Genomic DNA, 26904 nt, shown 5'->3' with positions numbered 1-26904 from the left:
GTTTACAGATTTAAAGAAAAAAAGTTCATCCATTTGAAAAAATAAGTTCACATCTTTTTAGCAAAAATTCGATGGCATTTTGATATTTTTTTTTGAATTTATACTAACCTACTAAATTTCATATTAATGTGTATATAGTACATCGGTTCAGTCATCGAGTTGTGAGATTTATATAAACCCCGATCTTATTGCAGCCCAGCCAAAAGCCCGACATCTGGGCCGGGCTCAGGCTCGACTTTTCTACCCAGAAGCCCGAAACAACCATAAATACATATTGTATTTGAAAATATAGGTATAATATATTATTTTTATACCCTGAAAATAGGTATTGTAATTAGAAAAATGTTGTTGTTCATATTTTTCAGGCCAGGCTGGGTTTGCCCAGGGTATGATTACGTCTTCTCCATTCAGACGGGGACGTACGGGGTGTTTCGAGTTCATCTCGTCTAGACTTTTTTCAGGGGAGCTCATCTAATCTAGACAAAACTCATTGATGTCGAGAGGCAAAAAATCCAATGCACGGTGGCGGTGCATACAAATTGAGACCCATCAACAACCCTCTCTGCGTGTATCAGACCAAGAGGCCCTCTGCCTGTGCGAGACGGAGAGCTATACCTCGCCGACTACGACGAGTTCTGTCTCGCAATAGGCGAACGGTATGATGGGTCAGCCCAATTAACATGTGGATAAGTGGATCGCCTTTCACCATTATTGAATAGTTTTGTTCAAGGAAGAGCAAGTTTCCTCCAAGACTTTCAATACTGAACCAGGGGGAAGGTGTTGCCGCTAGCACAGTAGTATCCATCCCGAATACCCTGCAACGGATGCTGGAATAGGTCCGGAGAGTGCGACCATGCGAGACAACACATGCTTCCTTAGTAACATCAGTAGTGATCCATCGGAATAAGTTGCCCGGCGCCACTGAGTATATGGGTCCTGCTCGTCCTCATGCTCATGGTCATCACCATCGTCATCTCCCCCTTGGTTATAAAAAATTTCAAGTATAGGTGGTGGAATGTTCACAGGACCTTGGAAACATAAGAAGGTTAATTAGTAAAGGGAAACTAGCTAGCTAACCCGCATGCATGTGCATGAAACAATTATAATTATGTTGGAAGACAAACGTACCGAAACCATAAGGATTCAATGCAAAAACAGTGCCACGGTGGCAGCAAACACAAGACCCGCGTATTGAATTGCATCACAGTACTCATCCGTGTACAAAAATTGATTTTTGAGCAATATCCATCAAGTCGTGGAAGCAAGGACGGCAACAAGCTTGTCGAAGATAGCAACAACTTCATGGTTCGTGTAATTCCAAGAGCGGTTGGAACTTGACAAATTGCTATATTCCGTAGACGACAGTCACCATGATCGTATTTGAACGTACGTAGAATACCGGTGTGCTCAACCTCTGGGCAGTCTGAGATTTTTGGAAGTGGAACCCGGTGACGAGTGTACACATTCACAAGTTCTAACTCGCAGTTGTACCCAATATAAACAACCCAATCTCCATTTGCGCCTGCCCAAGCCTTACGCTCAAGCGATGGCATCTTAACATTACACGTATCATTATCAAGCGGCATCAAGCGAGGCTTCCTCGTCCCGCCACGCCAGTCAGCAGGGTCACGGCGAAGAAGATAGGAGAGATCAAACCGCTCCTGAACCCTTGGGTTCCTTGTAATGATGTTATTAGTTGAGTCGAGAATGGTCTTGAACGAACCTGCCATGCTAGCCGAGGTGATGATGTCGCACCGATCAATGAGTTCCTCCACCACGTCATCTTTCAGATCGGGGCAAGAATAACGGGGTCGTTTCCGGCCTGTTCCCTCCATGGAGAAGATGATCGAACAATGGTAGAAGGAAGGGTGAAGGCAAATGAAGGGAGGAAGAGCGTGCGACAGCAGTTCCAAATCAAGAGGGAAAGGCGAAGAGGCGGTGGACGGTTGCCACGGTACAAGAAGAGGCTAGTGGGGAGCGAACGGTTGCCACAGAGGTCACACACTGACGACAAGGCTGAGTGAACCGCATGCCGTATATCGCACACACTTTGATCTGGCTGACCGTTTCTTTTGTGTTGTCTAATCACAAACAGTTCATCCGATTGAACCGTATGTTGTACATCGCACACACCTTCATCTGGCTGCCCGTTTCTTTTGTGTTGCCTAATCACAAACAGTTTATCCGAGTGAATCGTATGTTGTATATCGCACACACCTTCATCTGGCTGCCCGTTTCTTTTGTTCCTCCTCATCGCAAACAGTTAATTGAGCTGAACCGTATGCGCCGCATCGCACACGCAACTAAATTCTGAACTGTGTTTGATGCATCCTCCATCGCAAACGTTTTGCTCCTTTTTTGACGGTTTTTTTACACCACCATTTGCGATTATGGCATCGCACACAGTTTCGTCGAAGGGTCTCTGATCGTAGTGTCGCGTTAGCAGCACCCTGCAGTAGTGCTTTCTCAATCCTTAGGTAGGTATGGTGGACTCTTGAAAATAAGATTTGGGTTTAAGGGTTTTTGGATGCACAAGTAGTATCTCTACTTGGTGCGGAATTTTTGGCTAGCAAAGATGGGGGCAAGCACCACATGTTGAAGGATCCATGACAATATAACTTCTATGTGAATATGAGCAAACATAAATCATTACGTTGTCTTCCTTGTCCAACGTCAACAATTTTGGCATATAATATTTTGATGGGGGCTCACAATCAAAAAAGATTTCCATGATAGCGTATTTGCATGTGAAAGTTCTCTTCCTTATACTAATTATTCGTGAATTGCTTGTATGACCAATATTGTGATTGTCAAGCCTCAAAAGATTTCACTTTCTAAACCCAATGTGACGCTACCACTAGGCATGATATGATCTCAACTTCATGATCTCAACAATTTACTAGGATATAAGTGAAGCACAAGAGTAAATGACAAACTACTCCAAAAAGCTATTCTTTAGAATAACACCTTAAGATGCAAATCAACCAAAGCCCTAATGTCACCTAGATAGCCCAATGTCATCGCGAATATCTATGGGTTTGATTATACGATAAGCATCACACAATTTCAGATTTACCCAAGGAGTGCCCCAAAGTATCTATCGGAAAGTCAAGATGAGAACGTGTGCCAACCCCTATGCATAGGCCCTAAAGTCACGGAGCCCGCAAGTTGATCACAATAATACACATCAAGTAACTCAATTGGATAACCCAGTGTCACTATAGATATCCTCATGCAAAACACATATTAAGTGCTCTCGAATCCTTAAAGACTCAATCCGATAAGACAACTTCAAAGGGAAAACTCAATACAAGATAGAGAGGGGAAATACACCATATGATTCATCTATGTCAATAAAGCTCGCGTTACATCAAGATCGTTCCATCTCAAGAATACGAGAGAGAGAGAGAGAGAGAGAGATACAACACATAGCTACTGGTACATACCCTCCGCCCCGAGGGTGGACTACTCCCTCCTCATCGTGGTGGCCGCTGGGATGATGAAGATGGCCAGCGGAGATGATTCCCCCCTCCGGCAGGGTGCCGGAATGGGGTCTAGATTGGTTTTCGGTGGCTACAGAGCCTTGCGGCGGCGGAACTTTTGATCTAGGGCTACCCCGAAGGGTTTCGGAATATTTAGGAATTTATAGTGCAAAGAGGGGTGCGGGAGGCCACCAAGGTGGGCACAACCCACCTGGGTGCGCCAGGGGGCCCTGGCGCACCCTTGTGGGTTGTGCCCCCTCGGGGCACCCCCAGGTGCAGCTCAGTCCCATTGGGTTCCTTCTGGTCCAAAAAAATCTCCGTAAAGTTTTGTTGCGTTTGGACTCCGTTTGATATTGATTTCCTGCGATGTAAAAAACAAGCAAAAAACAACAACTGGCACTGGGCACTGGGTCAATAGGTTAGTCCCAAAAAATGATATAAAGTTGCCATAAAATGATTGTAAAACACCCAAGAATGATAATAAAACAACATGAATACTTCATAAATTATAGATACGTTGGAAACGTATCAGGCTACTGCCCGGTACCACTCTTGGTGATTACGTGGGCGATGATGTATAGTTTGAAACGGTTGAGGTAGGAGAGATCTTTAGATACGAGCACGGGAAGCCTCTTGTCAAACCTGATCATCCTCATTCAACAACGATGAAGCGAAGATTGTATGACTGTACTTGGAAAGCTGCAGGAAGATTGCATGACTGGTACTTGGAAAGCTGCAGGAAGAAATACAAAAAAAAGTTAATGAATTTGAAAAAGAAGTTTGCGGAAAAATTCCATGAAATTGAAAAAAGTTCGCATAGTTTAACAAAGTTTGTGAATTTGAAAAAGTTCATGAACTTGATAAAGGTTCACCAATTTTTAAAAACTTGACAAAATTTAAAAAAATCATGGATTTGAAAAATTTCATGAATAAAAAAATATTTATGAATTTGGAAAAAATCAAGAATTTGAAGAAACGAATTGGAAAAAGTTTAGGAATTTGAAAAAACTGCACTAATTTCAGAAAATTTCACGAATTTTATGAAAATAAAAAAATGAAAAAACCAGCCTAAAAACGGACAGAAACAAAACAGAAAAATCGGCCAAAAGAAACCGCAAGAACCAAACTACCGGCACAGTACAAAATGGGTCGGCCCCTGGCATAGGGGCGCCCCTGTGTCTCCCCGAGGCAGAGGAGGGAGCAACCAGTTGGACCGGGCCAGAATCAAGGGAAGCAACAGCCTCGTTTTCTGTTTGTTTGTTTGTTTATTCTTTTCACGTTTATTTTTCTTTTTGACTTTCTTCTTTTACTTTTTTAATCTTCCAAATATTAAAAGTAAATATATTACCAGAATCACTCTTCATTAAAACATTTGAAAAATGTTGATGAAAATGTTAAATGTGTATAGAGAAATTGTTTATCGCGTATATGAAAAAAGTATACAAAAATGTGTATGAAATAATTTAATTATCTACTAAAAAACCAAGCTTTTGAAAAAAATGTTGAACAAGTGTTTGAAAAATATTAAGCAAGCATTTGGAAAATGTTAAGTGCCTATCGAAAAAATTCTGACCATGTATTATAAAAATAATGAAACTAATTTACTCCCGTATATAAAAAACATTAATCAAACATTTGAAAAAAATGTTCAACAAGCATTTTAAAATTGTTAAATGTGTAGAGAAAAATGTTAACCATGTAATAAAAAAATGATGATTTTATTTTATGATACATAAAAAATATTAATCAAGCATTTTAAAATTATTGAACAAGTATTTGAAAATTGTAAAATTTGTACAGAAAAAACGTTAACCATGAAATAAAAAAATGATAATTTTCTTATATCATACATCTAAAAAGTGTTAATTAAGCATTTGAAAATTATTAAACAAAAATTATAAAAATATAGACCATGTGTTTAAAAATGTTAATATTGCATTTAGAAACTATTAATCAAGCATCTGAAAAAATGTTAAAATGTGCATAAAAATGTAGACTATATATTAGAAAATGCTAATTAGGCATTTGAAAAAAAAATATAAGTGTGCATATGAAAAATGTTGACCATATATTAGAAAAATATTAATTTTATATTTAAAAGATGTTATAAAAATCTTGTACAGCTAAAATGTTGTCTATTTATTTAAAAAAGTGAAATTTGTATTGTAAAAATGTTAAATGTATATTAAAGAAATGTTGTTGACATATAAAAAAATATAAAATGAAAAGTGAAAGAAACACAGAGAGCCAAAAAATTGAAACCGAACAAGAAATAAAATAAACCAAAAGAATAAAGAAAATGAAAAATAAATCCGTAAAAAGAAATGAAAAAATAATGATAAAAATGGACAAGAAAACGAAATGAAATGAAAAAATTAAAAATAAAGCCTAAAGAAAACCTAATAAAATAGAAGAAAATGGAGAAAGAAAAGAAAAAATATATAGAAAAAACCAGGAAACCAATGTAAAACCAGCTATATTTCTTATAGTAGGTTGTGCCAAAGTTATCTAACATTAATTCAATTTTGGCTCAGGCCCTGTTCGATAGAAAAATATTTTCTAAGTATTTTGAGAATACTACAGTTTTAGAGGTTACCGCACTTTTATTTACAATGAGTTGTTTGGTTGCCTCTAAAAACTGTGATTTTAATACTGTAGTATTGGCCAAACTGTAGTTTTTTCCCTGGATAAAAAAGAAAGAACCTCATACTTCTTTTTAAAAAACAGAGCAACCCAAAAGAAAGTACTTGCGTCGTTGTCCTTTCCCGCTCTGCTCAACAACTCGCTCGGGCCTCAGATTGTGTAGTACGGTGCACAAAAACAGAGCAACCCAAAAGAAAGTAACCATAGGGAGCGAGCTTCTGTCGCATTTGAGATCAGTGAAGGCGCCGCTACGAAGGGTTTTAAGTAGCTCAGATTGCTCGGAGGTCATCCACCTAATTACTCCGCCGCCGTCGCTGCCGGTAATCATAATTAGGCTAATCGATCCATATATTCTATTCTAGTTCTAGTACTACAGCACGGGCACCACCCACGACCCATATATTATCTCTCTTCGATTGAGCTTCTAACACCTCCTCTGGATTCAGGTTTGCATCCATGCAGTTGCGCCTAACTTGACATGGTTGGGAGTTTTAGCTACAACTAGCTTGCCCCAAAGGACATAGTTATCCATTAGGATCTTCTCCGTGACCAGCCACGCCATCCTTTTTAAGTTGTTAGGATGCATAGTGAGCCCCATCATTATCTTTAAGTTTTAGGTGCTAATTGGTCTTGATGTCTTGACTCGGCTTCTATGCTGTGATTTCCATGTCATAATATGATTGGAAATGAGTATGACGTGCTAAATAAATCTCTTACATCTCCATGTCGTTTTGTTGTATTCTAATGTGCAGACACCTCTCCATACATGTGGATATCCAATCTCAACACACTCAATGCAAGAACAAGCTACAGCCCTTACGTACCACGTACGCTACACTCCCCTCAGTGCCAAACTCAGACTTTTCCTTCTTTTTTTTTACAGTTGACGTCTAGCCTTTCTAGATGCTGAGAGGAAGACGATCAAAGTGATGCAATATTGGAAGTAGCATCCGTATTTTTCATTTATAGCACCCATAGGCATGATCCCCTTTTTCATGGTTTATTTGACTATATGTTCAAAGGTGATTCAGATTTACACGATGTTTTTTCATCAGAACTCGATTACAGGTTAGGGAAGCATATATTGATGCTTCTTCTTGCTATTTGTGATGTAGTCTATACATGACAAAGGAAGTAATGTTTTCATTCGTAACAATATACTCTTTACTATTTTTGATGAAAATGGCGGGAGCATTCCCAACACATAAGAAGAAAAACTTGCAAGGTTGAATTTACATATGGGAAACAACAAACTTCTCTTTTTAACACAAATCATTATCTCATAATTTTACCGATGGGATTGAATCTCATGTCTCATTGCCTTTGATTCTTCATGTTTTTCAGTGGATGTCCATTCTTCTGCTGCCACACTTTTGCCTACCTCCTTTCTTTGCTGTAATTTGATTCCTGGGGCTAAAGGTAATTGTCAATTCTTTTTGGTGAAATACAATGCCATGGTCAACTGTGGAACCTTTCATTTCCCTTTACGATGATAACATCTGTTGGATGAAATATCAGATTATTGAAGAATTGATCAGCTCCACTCCGTTCAAGATCTTAACATGTTGAAAGAAATTGGCAAAAAAGATTATTGTATAATGATCACCTCCACTGTATATGCATAAGAAGTTCCTTTAGGTATGTAAGTATCACTGTTGTGTACTTCAGAAATTTTGCATAACTTTGTGATTCACCTTACTGTATGTAACCATGTGGTTCAAATTAAACATATTTTTACAGCATAACTTTGTGGTTCACTAATTCTTCGTATTCCTATGGAAAGCAATTCCTTTTAATGTTCAAAAACCCTATCTATGTTTCAAATAGTCGTTTTGGTGGACGAGCACCTAATAGCTCGGTATCGCGTCCTCAGAAGATGCTTTGGGATGGCCTTAGTGCGAGGTACAGATGGGTGAGTTCGTTGTATTTATGATGTATTTCATCCACGGAAAGCGACATCTGGGCCACCATAGTGAATGCACACGACGCGTTTTGCTGCTTGACTCATGTCTCGTGTGGGCTATGCATTTCCGCCGGAGTACCAACACAAGTTTTGGTACAGCAGATACTCAATTAAGTATAGTTTGTTAAGATTGTAATTACTCTAGAAACACAAATATTTTATGTTTACGAAAATATACCTCCATTGCCCACAAATATTTTCATAGTTATGCTCTCTCTCCACATTCAAATATGTTCATCAACCAAGTATTAGGATACACAGGTTGATTTGCGCGCGCGCGCTCTCTCTCTCTCTCTCTCCACATTGAAATATGTTCATTAACCATTATGTAGTACTGAGATTAGCATCATTGCTGTTTGGGCTCAGGTCCTCTGCCACCCATGTATGGCACATTTACTCCAACCACCAGCTCATCGTATTTGATTTGTATTACTGCGGGTTCTGCCGAGACAATTTCCCAGCGGCACATCACGAGGCAGATATGAATGGTCCAGATACCGACACCCAAGGTGCTCGTCTGCTGAAAATCCGCTCTGATCTATGTTTATATCAATCATCTTAAAATTTAGCATGTGTTTCCGCAGCAACGCGCGCGGAGTATCATCTAGTATATATAGTTTATGATTCGCTAATTTTTGTTATTCATGAGCGCTATGTGTGTTGGACCCTTGAAGGAAAAAAAAATATAGTTTATGATTCACGTATTTGTCAAAAAGTGGTGTCAGATTATGTGTACTCCAAAAGGTTTCTCTTTTTATGCATCATGTTGTCCCATTATGTTTTATTGTTTTTATAAAACATAAACTAAGAACGCTCTTATATTAATGTTCTTATTAGTTTTATTTATTTTTAAGCACTTGTTGATGCATTTGTTTTAACACGGGGGTTCCCGTGACAACACGCGGGGCATCATCGTCGTTAGAAGAACGAGTACAAGCTAGCAATTTGCGTACACGGACGTGCGCCGATGGCCTAGGCCACGGCGGCCGGCGGCTGGTCCTGAGCACCTCCGCTGCTTTTTTTTTCTCTTCGAGGAACGACTGCGTGTGTGCGCGAGGCTGAATGTTTATTTACGCTGTGTACGAGGCTGATGCGTGCTGCTGTATCGGCTGTGTCGTGGGCTGCACCACTGGTGGGCTGGCCGGCTGGGCATCATGCCTATCTATAAATATTTTTTTGCTTCAGCCCTCGGGCCACGGCCCACGGCCCATTCAGCCTTGTCCACGTGAGGAAGGTTCCGCGAAGCTCACTCGCGCTCCCGCCACCCCCTTTTCCCCCGCTCCCCGCGCCATATATACACGGACATGACAGTGAATGCAGGAGTATCCAGCCAGTCGCACTCAATCCACCCACTGACCAGTCATAACACTGCGCTTCACTCCGGACCAAGGTACGTGCACAGCACATTGTTGATTAGCACGCAGCGTTTGGTTGTTTTGATTCGATGAGTAGTACATATTGTACCGGTAATATCTATATTAGCAGGTTATTACTCCTAGATGAGTGGGACCAGTAGTTTTTTGTTTTTATTTTTGTTTGTTTTCATGAATAAAAACTATGTTTTGTTCAAAATAAAAAAGGACGATTTTAGGTTTGGAGGCCATGCACAAGAGTGGATCACTTTTAAGCATCTAACATGAATTTTGTAAAAAAAGAAAGAATAAGCTCCCAACATGAATTTCATAAAAAAAAGTAAATAAAAATCAAGCTGCTAACATGAAAACTGAACGATAGGGTGCACTGGTCCACACGTCCCACTTAGTCCCGCCCCCCCTACCGATAGGTTTTTTTATTTTGTACATGTACAAGTTGTATCTTTACTAATAAGATATGCGTAAAAAAAATTTTGAGATCAAAAGTAGTTTATTCCAAAAGGATAGGGCTACAATCCAACGGCAAGTGTTCCTCAATACATTTGCGGCCTTAATAATTAGGATTAGGATAAGCGAAACTTTTCTCATGTTCTTTTTTTTTCCGTCTCATCATTTTGCATTTATTTTTGTTTTAAAACTGTTTTTGCATTTATTCCAAGTGGCACTATTGTACACATCTTCATAACTTTAGTATTACTAGTGTTATTTTATTGGGAAAGCTTAAGTAAAGCAACGAGTGCTTTGGGTTGGGTGGGGAACTGGGAAACCGGGTCCATCGACAGATAGGAATAGAGGAAAATGACCTCACCTCTAACCACCACTCCCCACACACACGGTTTGGATTTGGATCCGGCGGAGACGATGGAGCCGCCGGAGCCGGAGAGGTTGGAGACGCCCGCCCTCCCCGTGGCTGTCCGTGACGTCGTTGGAGGAGACAGCGGCGGCCGCGAAGCCGAATTCCTCACCGCTAGCTTGGACCTCCTCTCCAACTCCGACCGCCTCGACCTCCAACGCCGGTGATCCCACTGTCAAATTCCTTTTGCTTACACGCTCCTCTCCTTTCCCCTCAACTAATTCGCTCTGTCGTCGCTGTCCACATTAGGCTCAAACTGTGACAAGTAGGTAGGGACCTCATGCCGCCTTGTATGGTGGACTGGGGAGATCTGGCGGAGAGGTGGGAGACGGCCTGGGTTCTGAATGTTATCATCTTATTTGCATCCGTGATTGAATCCTACTAGTTGAGCATGTCTTGTTCCTATCACATCCCATAAATATACTACTAATTGCAAGGATGCAGCAGGACTAACATGTGTTGAATATTTCAATCCAAGTTTTAGCAGGTGCAGGCTAACCATCCCTGTGTATATCATGTATGAAGAAACATGCAAAAGAAACTGAAACAAGATCCTCAACTATTTCAAAAGGCACACAAATTCATCAGACACACCATTCTTTGTCGTGGCCGTCAACATTTAGGTGGCAAACTAATTCTTTTTTTTTTGGGTTCAAACTAATTAGAGTTGAACACACATCTCTCTTTTTTTTAGAACGAAGGCTCGCGGAGAGCCCAGCTTTGAATTAACAAAGCCATCAACCGGCCAGGAATTACAACACAACACCACACCAAGCACATCGGCCGAACGATACAAGGGAGCTCCCTAGGAAGCTTACAACTCGACGCAGAAAACTAGCTCAGAACAAGGAAGCCCAAGCTAGTACACGCCGCCGACCGCAACAAACAAGAGCCAAGAATTGCGAGCAGCGTGAGCACAACGAGGACCTGCCGAAACAGAGTGGAGTTGTGGACATGACCGAGTCCAAGGTTGGAGGAAACCAAGCATCTTCCATCGCTCTCGCCGTAGAGGGACCCTTCCCTCTCGCCTTGGATCGAAAGGCGCCACCGACGGACATGAGAGACGCTCACCCTAGAGCAAGGGAGATGCCGACCTCGAGTCCTGGGATAGTCACAGAGCACAACCTCCTAGGACATGAGCACACCTCATCTGACACACCGAAGCAACCTAGGACACCTGAAAGACAGCGGGAAAGCCACCGGGAGGAGCCACTGAAGAACGAGCAGCACGGACATCAGGAGAGGCCGCAGAACGACGAGGAGCAGGAGTCGTCGGCCGCTGAAGAGAAACACCGGGCGTCCATGGCCAGGGACGTGCTGCTACTGCCGGGAAGAGGAACCCTATCCCCTACCGCCGGATCGCAGACGCCGTACCGCTGGAGCTGAGCCAAACACGCCACCGCCGAGGAGCACCGCACTTGAGGGGAGCGGGGACAGACTTCCCTACGAGCCAGGCCAACCACAGCCACCTGATAACCATAGCCGCCCAAAACTCCACCTTTGCCGCCCCTCAACCGAACGCACACTCCCCAGGCGGCGCCTCCAAGGAGGGCACGACGCGCAGCGCGCCGTCACCGCCCATCCAAGAAGGATTTTGGGCTTTCACCCGGGAGGGGAACGGGGGTGGATAGGGTTGGGATCTCAGCTGCACCTCCAAGGAGGAAGGGCGGCGCCCAGGGGCGTCGCTGCCGCCGGGCCGGACCAGCCGACCAATGGTTTCCCACGGTCCCAAAACCGCACCACCGGGCACCCATCCACACCTTTCCGGCGACCAAAGCTGCTGGATCCGGCGGGGATGAGAGAGCTGAAGGGGAGGGGAGTCGAACCTCAGATCTGACGAGGAGGGGGATCTCCACGCCGCAGCCACCACCCGCCGCCGTCCCACCACCCGCGTGGTCGGGAACGCCGGCTAGGACCACCCACGGACGCCGCCAGCCGGGAGGGCGCCGCCGCCGCGCCAAGGGCCGCCGCCCCAGATCCGGAGTCCTCCGCCAGAAACGGAGCGAGCAGGGCCTCGCCGCCACCGTCACCGGCGACCGCGCAGGCTTGCCTGCGGCCACCTCGGGTGGCGACGAGGGGGAAGGGGGTGAGGGGTGGCGGCGCTGGGCGGAAACCCTAGTCGCCGCCCGAGTCGCCCGAGCGGACGACGCGGGGGCAGCTCCCGCTGGCCCACGCTGGTACTGTTTCTTTCTCGCCAACACACATCTCTCTTTATCTCTTAGTTTTTTTATGTACTCCTATATATGTAATAATCGAAGGGGTACCACTCAACACTTGTAAATAATGCATCTGCAGCCTGACAAGAGAATGCAGCTCTGGAGCCGTCCTGCAGCAAGGCCTATTATGCTCAATGAACAAGCCATAATCAACAATCTCACTGATTATAACGTGACAAGGATGTGGCCTAACAGAAGGGCAGGGGAGGACGAACGGCTCTACTTAGTCCATAATCAGGGCACTGCTGGAATCAATACCCGGTATCCGCTGATCGTCAAGAAGTTCCAGAATGTAAACCCAACACTACGAGTGGACGGCAATGTAAGGTACCGCTACAAGTCGGAGATGATCCTGTTAGCCAGCAATTCTCACGACAACATCATCAAAGTCGTAGATCTCATCCAGAGGGAAGACGCCATCATGCTCGTTTATGAGTATCCGGTGAATGGCAGCCTTCAATCCTGGCTGCACCAACCCATGGATGTCGGTCAGCAGCTAAGCTGGCCGGAGAGGAGGGTCATCGCCATTGGTGTGGGCCAAGGGCTCTGCCACTTGCACCACGGATGCAATAAGCCGATTGTCCACCACAACATCAGCTCAGACAACATTTTTCTTGATCAGAATTTCAACGCCGTGATAGCAAGTTTTGGCGATGCACAGATGAACATGGCTGGCCTCGGCCAACCGTTGCCAATCACGGACCTGCCTCCTGGTAACTTCGGGTACGCAGCTCCAGGTATGTTGGGTGATCGATGTGCACAATAGAATTCTGTCTAAACTTCTTTTTACAGGGAATTCTGTCTTAACTAGCTTGGTCTTTTAACTAGTACTAATAAACGATTAACTGCAGAATATGGGAACACGGCAAGCCCTATGACAGAGAAGGTCGACACTTACAGCTTTGGTGTGCTTCTGCTGGTGCTCGTCACGGGGCGCGAGCCCAATGGAGCTGGAGCAGATGGTCATTTGGCGGTTTGGGCGCGCAACTTCGCTCAACTGACGGCAAACCAACTGGAAATTTTCGAGGGTGCCGTGGACATGGTCATCCCAGATCAAGCGCGGTACATGGAGGAGATGGCGACTGTGTTCAGGTTGGGCGTGGATTGCACCGCTGTGGATCCACAGCAAAGGCCATCCATGCGGATGGCTCTCAAACGACTCCGCGGCAGCCGTTGGCGTGGCCCATTCCGTGGCCTCCTTGCCTGCTATCTATTGTGAGTCTTTTCTAGAAAGATCACGTCGCGAATGAATGAATGGTCCATATGATTACTCGGTTAGATAAATTTGTACATACATCTCATGTACAAGTAATGACGTGGACTGTCCTGTCTTTTTCTGAGAACATTTTTGCTGTCCTGTTGTGTTTACCTCTGCAAAATTCTGTTGCTTGTTTTCCTTGTCTGTGTACAAACTCTTCTTGCTGGACCTGAGCAACTAGCATCTGACATGACATTAATCCTGGGGATTGTTATTTGTTACATTCTGCAGGGTCACGTTCTACATTTACATTCCTTCTGTTGACTGAAGAAACACTGAACTACCGAACTGGTCTTGAACATGCTAAAATGCACTGACAGTCATCACTATTGCTAACTAGGTTCAATCTTTTTTATTGTCCCTTCTTTGTTGTTTTTATACCCCTATTATCTGTATTTTTCCTCGACTATTTGTTCCTGACACCCATATTGCTTTTTAATCAGGATGCCCCTGCAGTATCCACTGCTACAATGCATTCTTCCACACGAGACAGCGATCTTAGGTACTTAATACCAGTTAAACCATCATTCACAAGAACTTATTATACTGCTGCCTTATAGCTTCATATGTTGTGTTTCCCTGGGTATTCCCCAAGAACTGATGTACAGAAAGCTTTCTTTCAGGAGACCAGATTGAACCAGATCGGTAATCAACCATCTCACGTGCTCTGCCATTTTGCGGTTTTCCTTAACAAAGTAATATTCTTATTTTCTGTTCATCTTGCATGTAATTACACACCACTCCATCTGCCTCCTCTGATACGAAAGAAGCACCAGCGCCTGCCAAGGTATGAACTGACAAAAGATTGTTTCTGTTCTTGCTAAATAAGGCACGCTGTGTGCAGAAGATAACATGCAGAAGTTGACCTTACTGACTGCTATCTTATTCTAATCTGTACACTACAGTCGTATCTTATATCTCTCCAACATTTTTTCTCGTAGGATCCCTCTCTGTGCTAGCCTGCTTTTTTAATCTCTTCTGTTCTTTTTGGATTGGAGAGAAAATCTTGGAGAAATGTACATAATTGACCACATTACCAGCTGGTCATCTTTAACAATATCCCAGTGAAAATATAATGCAACAAGGGATTAACTGATCACATAGATACCAATTTATCATTAAAAAAATCTCAGCACTTTTATGTTGCTTTCCAGGTTGTTGCACATTACAGGATTACAAGAAATGTTTGAAGGATACGGGTAAGAAAGAAATATTCATTCGCTAGCTTATGTGTGATTATGAGCAAGAGTGGTTGTGAGTTCCATTCTGGAGACAAATAAACCTGAATATAACCTTTTTCTACCCTGAAAGAGTCTTACAGAAATCTAATAGGCTATAAAAGCAATATTTAAGGGGCAGTCTTATTCTACAAGTAAAAAGGTTAAAAGATACCGTAACTACACATGAAAGGAACAACCATGGTCTCAAAAAATGAAAAACAAATGTTATATTTTAAGAGTTATTGCTGATGTTATCCTCTTAGCCATTATATATTCAGTAAGTGCATTCACCTCTGTACAAGTGCACAAGCTTTGCTTCATATGTGTGCATGTTGAAGCCATCCAGAATTCTGAATTATTTCCCATGTGTTTCTAATTCTGAGAACGATCTGGAGTGTATATGCAACTGAAATAGATGCATTTTGCTACCACCAAAATGCAAGTCGTTATAGTTATATCTTTCTATTGAATGCACATCTTAAAAGTAAGTGTTCATGATAGGCTTGATCCACCTGTATGTTGACGCCCGACATTGATTATGAGGTGCGATTCCTTTGAAGTTTATTTTGGAGTACATCAGATATTTATTTGGGGCATGAACACGCATTACCTACAGGTATTACTTTGTGCAATAGGCACCCTCTCAGCAGCCAAAAAGTATATACAGTAACCCTTTTCCCCAGAGCTCATTGTATGAGATCTTAGTGATCTGCAAACAAATCGTCAGCTTAGCTTTAAGAATGATGTGGGTTACTCACCCCTAATTCCTGAAGTAATACACTATTTTTTTTGATAAGCACATACGAACAAACGTTTTTTGTTTCTGTCACAACTTTCTGTTGTTGTAGCTACAAAATGAGTAGTTTTCTTATAAGACAATGAGTAGTTGAATTCCTGATCAAGAGGGTAAACAAGTTGTCCACTAACATTGATAAATAAATGGGTAATCCCGTTAGTTATTAGCATTTTCAAAACTAAGATCTTAATTGAGATACTCAGATAGTAAGAGTCTTACCTCAGGCCCTCTACTCAAACAAGCGTTTTCAAAACGAGACTTCCTTTGTTTCTCCTTCTTTCAGGCTCCTAAGTTGTGCACATTTTTTAGTTGCTCCTTTAAAAAGAGTGGTTGAGTACAGCACAATTAATATCTGTCACTGTTTTCATGGCAATAGAACCTGAAGAATTCTTCGGGACCACATCATAAGTTCTTTTGCCATATTTTTTCAGGATTTTTTCTGCCTGTGTAAATTCACTACACTTTTTTATATGGATGGACGGCTTCATTAGTCTGCTCTGATGGGAAAGACACTGATGAGGTACAGTACACTTATGGTTGTAAAGTGCCTTTATCTAGGTGACTAGGAGTGAGTTTCCAAGTAGCTCATACAGGTTTTGTTTATATAAACATTCTCCAACACGGCTATTAGTGGGTTTATTTTCTTTACACATTATTTTTTTTTCCTTTATAGATTTCTCAGGTAGTTTGTGTGTTATGCTTTCATTTTGATGTTTTTTTTTCCTAAGTAAATTCTCTGTTTGTCTGTGTTTAGCTTCTGCCCTTCAGTTACTGACTTGGTGTTTTTTCCAGCCAATGGGCTACCTGTATCAAACTATATATCGGTTTTAATAGCGTTACACGCCAGAGGGTTGCGAGCGTCCAACTTGAATGCAAGGTACCTACTATACCAGTTAAGTACCATCCCAGTTATCAATGCTACGGTGATGTGCTTGCTTCAGAACTGGTTACTAGTGCTGAAATGTGCTGTTCTGGCGTTGTCAATGACAGATCCAGATCGACTTGAGAGTCATCTGTGAACTCTTTCTGACCTGATGTAATGGAGTGTATAGCAAAAAACTACCACATTACAGGCTATCGCTACAAGAAAACTACCGCTTTTTTTAATTTTTCAAAATGCTACCACAATTTTAGTTGGCTGTTCCAAAAAACACTAGTGACCCAATGGTTAAGTTTTGATCAGGTTTATGACAGGGAGGGTCCACGTGTCAGGAGAAAAATCATTTGACCGTTTGTTGACTGTTAAGTTTACTGTTGAGCCCACAAGTCAGGGTCAACCTCTCCTCCCACCTCCAGCCACCAGAGGGAAGAGAGTACCCCGATAGAGCGGGTTGACCCCTGCCTCACTGTGCGTGCTCGCCGGTGAACGCCGCCGCCATCCCGAGAGGCGCCCCACACCTCCAGCCCTCCTCTCTCCTCGTCCTCCCTGCTCCATGGACGAGCCGCCGCTGCCATCCACGTTGGCATGCAGCAACGCCGCCGCCTCCGCCATCCCCGCCGGCATGCAACAACGGCCATGCGCGCTGCAGGAGCGGGCGTGCTGCAGGTGCGCGCGGGGCCGCTCGAAGTGGCCGGCTCCGTGCAGACTCGCCGGCGCGTTGTCATGCAGCTTGTGGTGGCCGCCTATGGTCCTCTTCAACGGGTGGGCACGCGGCGGCGGCGTGGAGCAGCAGCAGCACACAGCAACTTCCGGCCATGGCGAGGGCGGACGGGAGCACAGGGACCCGATTGCTTTTTTCTAAAACTAACAGGGACCTGATTGTTTTTTTACAAAACTTACAGGGGCCGGTTTGCTTTTTATTTTTTGGAGAGACCGACATGTGGGTTCCACGTGTCATAACGGTCCAATATAACGGTGACCTGACGAGTGGACCCCCTCTGTCATAAACGCGGTTAGAACTTAACGCTTCAGTAATTTGGGTTTTTTGAAACAGCCAACCAAATTTGTTTTTAAAAAAAAATAAAAAAAACGGTAGTTTTTGTAGCGATAGCCTGTAATGTGATAATTTTTTTGCTATATACTCGATGTAATGGAAGCCTACGCGGGCAGACTGTCCAACTTCTACCAGATCATGGAGATGACCCAGGCAGGTGTTTGAAGGCAGCCTGTTCAGGGCCATCAGGCGGCTGGAGCGAGATGCCTTGCTTGGTGAACCATGACACTGTCATGGCAGATAAAATTGTCAGCTTGTAGGTTGTATGACTAGTAAGTTCTGAAATTTAAAGATTGATTAGAGTTGATCCAAGGATGCAACCTGTATCCATTGCATTTTCCGCGTACACAGTAACAAGTAAGCACAATTTTTCCTGAATTTCACTTGGATATTCGATTCAAATTGGATGAATCATGTTTGTGTTGTTGCTTGCCACTAGGATGGATTTGCCATGTCTTGTATGAAGTTTTACCTGAAACCAGCTCTGAACTTTCTCTCTCCATCACGAACAATAACTAGTACAAAGATTATCACATGCCGGCGCCGGACAGGGAACTTTCTCTCTCCACTAGGGTGGACGTCGCGGTGAGCTACAGAGAGATACTCTGGAAAGGGCTCGACGGCGGGCTGATCGCCGAGCTTTCCAGCTGTTTTGCTTCTTATTTTCATCGCTAACTGTACAATGGACAGGCACACATTCAGTCCACAACCTTGCTGGCTTACAATAACCTTACTGTATGTACCAGCACCATTTAATCTCGTGCAGCGGGCTAAGTATCTCTTGTATTTTGTTAACTTGTAAGGACACATAATGAATGCCTAATTACTCATATGCCAGAATGTCAATTCTTTAGAAAACGGAATAAACAATTTAAGCATTTGCAAAAGCAGAGAAAACGAAAGGTATCAGGTTTGGGTTAAGTCCATAGATCATCTTAATCATAATGTAAGTATTGCAGCAACTAAATATCACACGCAGTAGAGACTAAAGAGCAACCAGAAAGAATGACTAATTAGACTTCACCAGACAATTCACTAAATTTTGGGGTGAAGGTGAATGAAGAAAGTAAGCATCTGCAAATGCAGTGTCCAAAGAGAAACATAAGGTAAATCTTGTTGAGGCAGAGAGCAAGGAACCATGAGCAAGCATGAATAGATCTAGCTGCAATTCATTACAGCTCAGCTTGCGGCTCAGCAGCTCCATCCCCAAAAACTAATAGGACAACCGAGCATGAATGATTGTTCAAGCATTCATACATACTTGCTCCAAAACAGTCAATGAGATAAAAAAAAATTAAGTCACACACGCACAGAGACAGACAACCGAGCTACAAACGTTGTCCAAATCGCAGCGAGATAACAGTCATGGCACGACAACTAGGGAAATAATCCATCCTGCTCTCAGCAACAGCTTTCTTCACGGCGCTCGGTTGGTGTAGGATCACATACATGGTATTCTCCAAGCCCTTGGAGGCAGTAGCTTAGGTCCGATGAATACCAACATACATCAAACTGTTTGCTTACTGAAGAGAAGACACAGGGGAACTGGGTTCAGACTAGCTACACACACTGTCAACAAACAAATGGCTCATGACACGCTGTCATGAGCCTCTTCTGACAATAGATCGAGATCGATCTCGATGCGAACCTTACGACTTAGCCCATGGAAATGCCTTGGTTCAGTGCATGCTCTCCTGACCTCTTTGGCCGTTCTGTGCAGCTCCACTCAGCAGGAGAAGGGAATCGCAAATATAAAAAGTAGACCATGCAGAATGTAACAGAATGTCTCCAGGATTATGATATTCCAAGGACTAGTTTCTCACAACTGGCAACAAGAAATCTGCACACAGAGAAGGAAAACAAGCAGCAGAATTCTGCAGAGGTGATATATCAAGACTAGCAACCATCAATAGGGAAACAAAAATGTCAAGAGAAATAAAGGATCTAAAAATTTATTCAATTAACGATGTCATCATATGGAGTTATGGACAATTTATGTGTGACGTGGTCTTCCAAAAAATAATGAGCATCAGCCAAAAACCTATTGCGCAAACTCATAGAACAGTTTATATGGGTTTTAATAAAGGCTACAGATCTAGGACATATTCCTAGCATGAATGTAATGAAGAATAACAAAATGACAGTTAAGAGCTCACCAGAAAAGGAGGAGCCTATGTATACAGCAGAAGCCTGCAACTGAGACTGAGGGACATGCAAATCACCAGCTAATTTTCATAGGATATGACATTACCTTGTTCGAGAAAAGGCAATATTTCCACCCCAGATAAAGGAGCAACACAAAATAACTCAATGGCAACACCAGAGTAAATGAATTAAACGACTAGCTGAACTTTAGTACATAAAGGCCCCCCAATAATGTCAGGTAAATAAATTAAACGATTAGCTGATCTGCAGTCAACTAGGCTGCAATCCTCCCGTCAGTTCCAGGCAAGTCTTCACTAGTTCACTTCCAGGCAAAGTCTTCACTAGTTCACAATCTCAAATAACATTGCAAAGACAAAGAAATGGAAAAGGGTATAAAAACATTACATGTCGTTACTGCAACAGAAAAGTCTGGAACAACTGAAGCAGATAACTAATGTTGTTCATCTGCTACCGATTGTTGTGTCTAACTGAATGAGCAAGCAAACTAAAAAGATAAAGTTTCTAATTGAAGCCACACATCAAGTACGAAGCACGAGACGGCACTATAATTTTTTTTCCTCAAGAATGATGTATCACACCAACAAAATGTATACATCTAACAAAACACATATATGCATCATGCATGTAGAATGGTGAATGCACCTGATAAAATGAAGACTCTGGCTAACTTAGCTATGGAATCGATAGGCATGAACTTTATATCAACATGAGCATAGAGATGCTCAAAAACGAACAACCAGCTTCATAGTATTAGATATCTAGCCCATCAAGGCACCAACTGCCTAATACCATGAACTGGATACAACAAGTCACCAATAAGTCACCACAACAGCTAGGTGCGAAAATATCGAATTTTAGTTACGCACTCAGTACAAATCCATATTCCCAGTGAAATGTGAGGTAACATTACAAGATTAATCTGACACTCTATTGCACCCTTTCTCCAGAAATAAACTGATATTGGCATCTCATAACTAAATTCACACTTAGTGATATGATACCAGAATAATATGTTGTGATATGGACAGTGATGCATAGCTCACAGGGACTCAAACTCATACGAATTACCTCATCATGAGATTTTTCCACGCAATCAGAAGACTAATAACAGAGTTGAGAACTAGCAAAAAGAAGTACATGAAAAAGGAATTACTTCACAAACACATTGATTACTGCAGTAACTTCTTCCCTTGCAAATCACCCAATCAATCGAATGTGGCTAGATATGTGTTCAGGAAATTGAAGTACTACAAGCTCATCCTGTCAATCATAACAAGACTGAATTTGCATCAATGTAAAATCTAGCCAGGTTATACACTGTTAAGTGAGTACACTATAGCACAAACAAAATACCATGCTACATACATGCTAAATCAGATACAATCTTCCTAATGAACTATTCATAACATGAATGAAAGAATAGCAAAATGACAAGTCAAAAACTCAAGATGATCATCAACATGTACGGAGCAACTAGGTTGGAAAGAAGAGACTGAACGCACTGCGAAAAAATTAGGGTCCCTTATTTCTTTTCCCAATGTTTTCAACGCGATGTAAGGCTAAGTGTAGGTTCAACATAATATAAAATTGTTCAGAATTTTCTAATAATTGTTAAGCTGAATTTCATACAGTGTTATGTTAAATTCTTATAAAATATGGGAGAAGGGAACAGAACATGTAGTAAATCTGTTAGGCGGAATATTACCAAGACGGGATGAATGAAATCAGAGGGAACCAGATGATCTGTTTGCACATCTGAAACCTGCATGACTCAAGCAGAAAATGATACTTAGGCATCGTAGTAAGTGTTGGAAACGTGACATGCACCCGCACCCATGTGTGCAACGAGGTGGCCCGGTGCCCACGCTCCCACGCACGTCGCCTCCGCCCACGTAGCCACGTACGGCATTATCCTCGGATCAGTTGTAACAGTAGACCAGGATTCCTCGTGAGCTCCCATGTATATAAACACTTGTAAACCTGCGATGATGAATATAGAGAGTCCTTCATCCATCTTACTGTAAGATGTTGCTTTCATAATACTACAAGCATAAGACATTATCACAAGCTCTCTTAGTCCATGCACACTGAATCCTAATCCCCAATGTGCTCACAGGTTGCTGGCATAAATTCTTGTATTGGTAACAAGGGCTTTGCTGCATGTATTCTTCACAAGAACGGGGGGAGTAAACTCACATTAACAAACAAAAAAGCAGGTGATGGTTTTGCCCACAAACAATTCCTCCGGCTTTGTGTTCAATTTCAAAAAAGTTGAATCGAAATGCAAACAATTCCAAGCTACTCCCTCCGTCCCAAAATTCTTGTCTTACATTTGTCTAGATACGGATGTATCAAGTCACGTTTTCGTATTAGATACATCCGTATCTAGACAAATTTAAGACAAGAATTTTAGGACCAATGGAGTATTATAGAAGTTTTGTGACCCTGATAACTAGGCTTGGTTGCTGATAGCACAGGCTGTGACTTGTGAATCACAAGAAATTAGACCCAGTTAACCTAAACTACGCTCATACAGTTGCAGCCAAACAAGACAGATAAACAGATTAACATAAACAAATGAGACCCATTCATGCATGACATGATCTTTCCAAAAAAGACAACGAGCATCATGGCAGATAGCAGGTGAGGAGGCCACGGAATGGGCTATGCCCACAGTTGCGACGGAGTCGTTTGAGAGCCATCCGCATGGAAGGCCTTTGCTTGGCAGGCGCTAGTGCTTCTTTCATATCAGAGGAGGCAGATGGAGTTGAGTGTAATTACACGCAAAGTGTACAGAAAAGAAGAATATTGCTTTGTTAAGGAAAACCGCCAAACGGCAGAGCACGCGAGATGGTTGATTACCGACCAGGTTCAGTCTGGTCTCCTCAAAGAAAGCTTTCTGTACATCTGTTCTTGGGGAATACCCACGGAAACACAACATATGAAGCTATAATACAGCAGTATAATAAGTTCTTGTGAATGATGGTTTAACTGGTATTAAGTACCTAAGATCGCTGTCTCGTGATGGAAGAAGGCATTGTAGCAATGGATATGGCAGGGGCGCCCTGATTAAAAAGCAATATGAGTGTCAGGAACAAATAGTCGAGGAAAACTACGAATAATAGGGGTGTAAAAACAACAAAGAAGGGACAATAAAAAAGACTGAACCTAGTTAACAATAGTGAAGACTGTCAATGCATGTTCTCCAAGCTAAACACAGACATGGTGCATGTTCAATACCTGTCCAGTAGTTCAGTTCTGCTTCAGTCAGTAGAAGGAACATAGACATAAAACGTGTCCCTGCAGAATGTAACAAATAACAATCCCCAGGATTAATGTTATGTCAGATACTAGTTGCTCAGGTCCAGCAAGAAGAGTTTGTACACAGACAAGGAAAACAAGCAACAGAATTTTGCAGAGGTAAACACAACAGGACGGCAAAAATGTTCTCAGAAAAAAGACAGGACAGTCCACGTCATTACTTGTACATGAGATGTATGTACAAATTTATCTAACCGAGTCATCATATGGACCATTCATTCATTCGTGACGTGATCTTTCTAGAAAAGACTCACAATAGATAGCAGGTGAGGAGGCCACCGAATGGGCTACGCCCACGGCTGCCACGGAGTCTTTTGAGGGCCATCCGCATGGATGGCCTTTGCTGTGGATCCACAGCGGTGCAATCCACGCCCAACCTGAACACAGTCGCCATCTCCTCCATGTACCTGCGCTTGATCTGGGATGACCATGTCCACGGCACCCTCGAAAATTTCCAGTTGGTTTGCCGTCAGTTGAGCGAAGTTGCGCGCCCAAACCGCCAAATGACCATCTGCTCCAGCTCCATTGGGCTCCCGCCCCGTGACGAGCACCAGCAGCAGCACACCAAAGCTGTAAGTGTCGACCTTCTCTGTCATAGGGCTTGCCGTGTTCCCATATTCTGCAGTTAATCGTTTATTAGTACTAGTTAAAAGACCAAGCTTGTTAAGACAGAATTCCCTGTAAAAAGAAGTTTAGACAGAATTCTATTGTGCACATCGATCGCCCAACGTGCCTGGAGCTGCGTACCCGAAGTTACCAGGAGGCAGGTCCGTGATTGGCAACGGTTGGCCGAGGCCAGCCATGTTCATCTGCGCATCGCCAAAACTGGCTATCACAGCTTTGAAATTCCGATCAAGCAAGATGTTGTCTGAGCTGATGTTGTGGTGGACAATCGGCTTATTGCATCCATGATGCAAGTGGCAGAGCCCTTGGCCCACACCAATGGCGATGACCCTCCTCTCCGGCCAGCTTAGCGGCTGAGCGGCATCCATGGGTTGGTGCAGCCAGGATTGAAGGCTGCCGTTCACCGGATACTCAAACACGAGCATGATGGCGTCTTCCCTCTGGATGATGTCTACGACTTTGATGATGTTGTCGTGAGAATTGCTGGCTAACAGGATCATCTCCGACTTGTAGCGGTACCTGACATTGCCGTCCACTTGTAGTGCTGGGTTCACATTCTGGAACTTCTTGACGAGCAGCGGATACCGGGTATTGATTCCAGCAGTGCCCTGATTATGGACTAAGTAGAGCCGTTCGTCCTCCCCCGCCCTTCTGTTAGGCCACATCCTTGTCACATTATTATCAGTGAGGTTGTTGATTATGGCTTGTTCATTGAGCATAATAGGCAGCGTTGCTGCAGGTCCAGAGCTGCATTCTCTTGGCGGCCGGGTAGGGCGTGAGGAGGATCGAGTACACGATGTGTTAACCTAAAGATGTACAGTTTTTTTGTTAGTATTCGGTAGTACCCCTTTTTCTCCAAAGATGATAATAACTAATAAAAAATATTGAGAGAGGGAGCTAAAGAGAAATGCATGTTTGTAATTAGGTTGAGCCAAATGTTGACATGAAACGACAAAGGATGGTAAATCTGAAGAATCTGCGAGCTTCTGAGGATGTTATTTTAGCAACAGAATCACACCTGCATATGATCAAATTGCTGAAATGACGATAAATTGGCAGGTTGTTTGTGTGATGCAATGGGAACAAGACGTTATAAAACTAGATAGGATAAGATTACTAGTGCAAGTCAGATGAAAGTAACATTCAGAACCGAGATGTATCTCAGTCTCACCTGCTGCTGTAGTGTACTACAGTACAATAGAGGGAACTGAGGGGATACCTAAAATTAGGGATAAGTATATTTTTCGTCCTCGAACTCTGCGATAGTATAGAAATCGTCCCTCAACTCCGAAACCACTAAAACTCAGTCCCTCAACTATTTAAACCGGATACTTTTCGTCCCTCGTGACACTTAAAGTGGTATTGGTATGACGTGGACCCGGTTTTGACTAAAACCGCCCAAGTGGCCTAGTTTGTCCAGTTTGGTAACAACAAATTTTATGGCCGGCAGTGAGAATTCCTGTTTGTGATTATGTCAGACTATTTCTCATTTACTTTGTCAGACTTTGTGAATTCCTGTTTGTGGTTTGCTTGTAAGACTAATCAATACTTTGCAGTTACTTAAGCTGAGCGCGCTTGATCGGTCCTGATGAGGGCTGCTGGCTGGATGTGGCGGATCGGCTGCTGCTGCGACGGCGCGATTGGGATGAATCGACAGCTTGCTGCTCAAATCAGAAAAGGCTCGCGGAGTCCAGGGGTATATATACGTTCGCCACAGGAAAAAAGGTTTTAACCATGCTGGGTTCCTCACCACTAGCGCCTCGCCATGTCAGCACCCGGGTCCTCTGCTCTAAAGCGGGGGGACACTACACATTTGCTCGCAAAAATCTCCTTTAGCAATGCCCTTTTGCCCAAAGAACGGCTCCAGAACCACCTGTCCTTTGAGGCCTAGTACTCCTATACTCATATTATATTTTGGCAAGATTACCCTTTTCTCATCAGAGTTAAAGGCGGGCTGCCCTTAAGAGTAGAAGATGATATAGATCCGCCATGTGGCAAGGAGAGCCTTGGCTCAGTGGTTGGGCATACGGTCCTGCATCCTATCGACCACAGTTCAGTTTCTATAATTGATAGGTGATGCACAGAGATTAATGTTTATTTATTAACGATCAAGATCGGCCTATTGCATTTAGGCGTTTTGGCCTGGCCACGTCAGTGCCAGATAGGTGAGTGTGGGTCGGAGGGAAACGCTATGGACCCTGCCGTTTCCTGTGCAACAAAACATCAGGATGTTGGAGTGACTCAAAGAAATCGGATACGAAATTACCTTTCAAGCCAGGTCAAATCGTGCTAATCTGCGACAAAAGAATGTCAAGACGGTGGTTTCGTCCCACAATGCATGCCACATTCACTTTTTTGGCTTTGGCACCAGTGCCGCACGTTGTGGAGCAAAATAAGGTCTTATTTGGTTCATAGGATAGGAAAATCAAAGGAATAGAAAAGTCATAGGAAATGAGATGACATGTATCTCAAATCCTATGAGTAGGAATAAGAAAGGAGATGTCTTTTGATTTACATCATATGATTTTCTTTTCATTGAGTCTAGACTAATGTTTATTTTTCTATGAAATGTGAAGGATAGAAAGAATTCCTTCATAAAAATAGGATTTCATTTCTAGAAACCAAAGGGCTCTAAATTTTTTTCCCTATGAAATTCGTATAAAATTCCTCTAAAGCGAAGGGGCCTAGAAATCCATTAGCGAACCGGAGCGGTTAGGATCGCCGACGCCAAATCCAAACTGACAATAAACAAGTACTATTTGCTTTTGCATGCTGCTAGGCTGTGCATGCCGAAGTGACAGAACCGGATGCATGCATTTCAAAGGGAGAGCCGGAGAGAGAAGTGGCTTTTTTTACTCGATAGTAGGTGACGCCCCGAAAGTAAATTTGGAATCCACGTCACATGCGGCTGTATGTTATTGCCAGCGCCTCAAACCGCGCTCAAATCGTTCAAGCGACCATTAAAAAAAGTCGATCCAGAACCACCTTTTCCATCAGAACCGCCTTTTGAGTCTGTACTCCTGCACTAGTATTATATTTTGGCAAGAGTTCTCTT

At 43.0% G+C, this 26904-nt stretch overlaps 1 protein-coding gene across 12 annotated transcripts; it reads left to right on the top strand.

Moving 5' to 3' along the window:
* The first annotated feature begins 9892 nt into the window (after positions 1 to 9892).
* On the top strand, positions 9893 to 18174 carry LOC109738001 (receptor-like protein kinase 7). 12 transcript variants are annotated; one of them, XM_073505878.1, is made up of 11 exons: positions 9897 to 10477; positions 10564 to 10937; positions 12610 to 13267; positions 13382 to 13745; positions 14020 to 14128; positions 14232 to 14575; positions 14943 to 14987; positions 15510 to 15624; positions 16236 to 16324; positions 16597 to 16696; positions 16795 to 18174. In XM_073505878.1, exons 3-5 carry the CDS (start codon positions 12622 to 12624, stop codon positions 14054 to 14056), a joined length of 1047 nt encoding a protein of 348 aa, XP_073361979.1. In that variant the 5' UTR covers positions 9897 to 10477; positions 10564 to 10937; positions 12610 to 12621; the 3' UTR covers positions 14057 to 14128; positions 14232 to 14575; positions 14943 to 14987; positions 15510 to 15624; positions 16236 to 16324; positions 16597 to 16696; positions 16795 to 18174. The 12 variants fall into 12 exon arrangements, with proteins under 12 accessions (XP_073361977.1, XP_073361979.1, XP_045087433.1 ...); XM_045231498.2 differs by having other exon boundaries at positions 16597 to 18174; XM_045231507.2 differs by having other exon boundaries at positions 9897 to 10937; positions 17855 to 18174.
* The last annotated feature ends 8730 nt before the right edge of the window (positions 18175 to 26904 follow it).

This window comes from Aegilops tauschii, chromosome 7 (assembly GCF_002575655.3).
Source record: "Aegilops tauschii subsp. strangulata cultivar AL8/78 chromosome 7, Aet v6.0, whole genome shotgun sequence".
In the NCBI taxonomy this organism is placed as follows: Eukaryota; Viridiplantae; Streptophyta; class Magnoliopsida; order Poales; family Poaceae; genus Aegilops; species Aegilops tauschii.
The sequence above is the reverse complement of the archived record's forward strand: the minus strand, read 5'-3'. Positions and strand labels throughout refer to the sequence as shown.

Coding starts and splice junctions, on each gene's coding strand:
- LOC109738001 (XM_073505876.1), top strand. CDS start 12,598: ATGCATCTGCAGCCTGACAAGAGAATGCAGCTCTGGAGCCGTCCTGCA. Junction 13,268..13,381: donor CTTCGGGTACGCAGCTCCAG/GTATGTTGGGTG, acceptor GATTAACTGCAG/AATATGGGAACACGGCAAGC. Junction 13,746..14,019: donor CTCCTTGCCTGCTATCTATT/GTGAGTCTTTTC, acceptor TACATTCTGCAG/GGTCACGTTCTACATTTACA.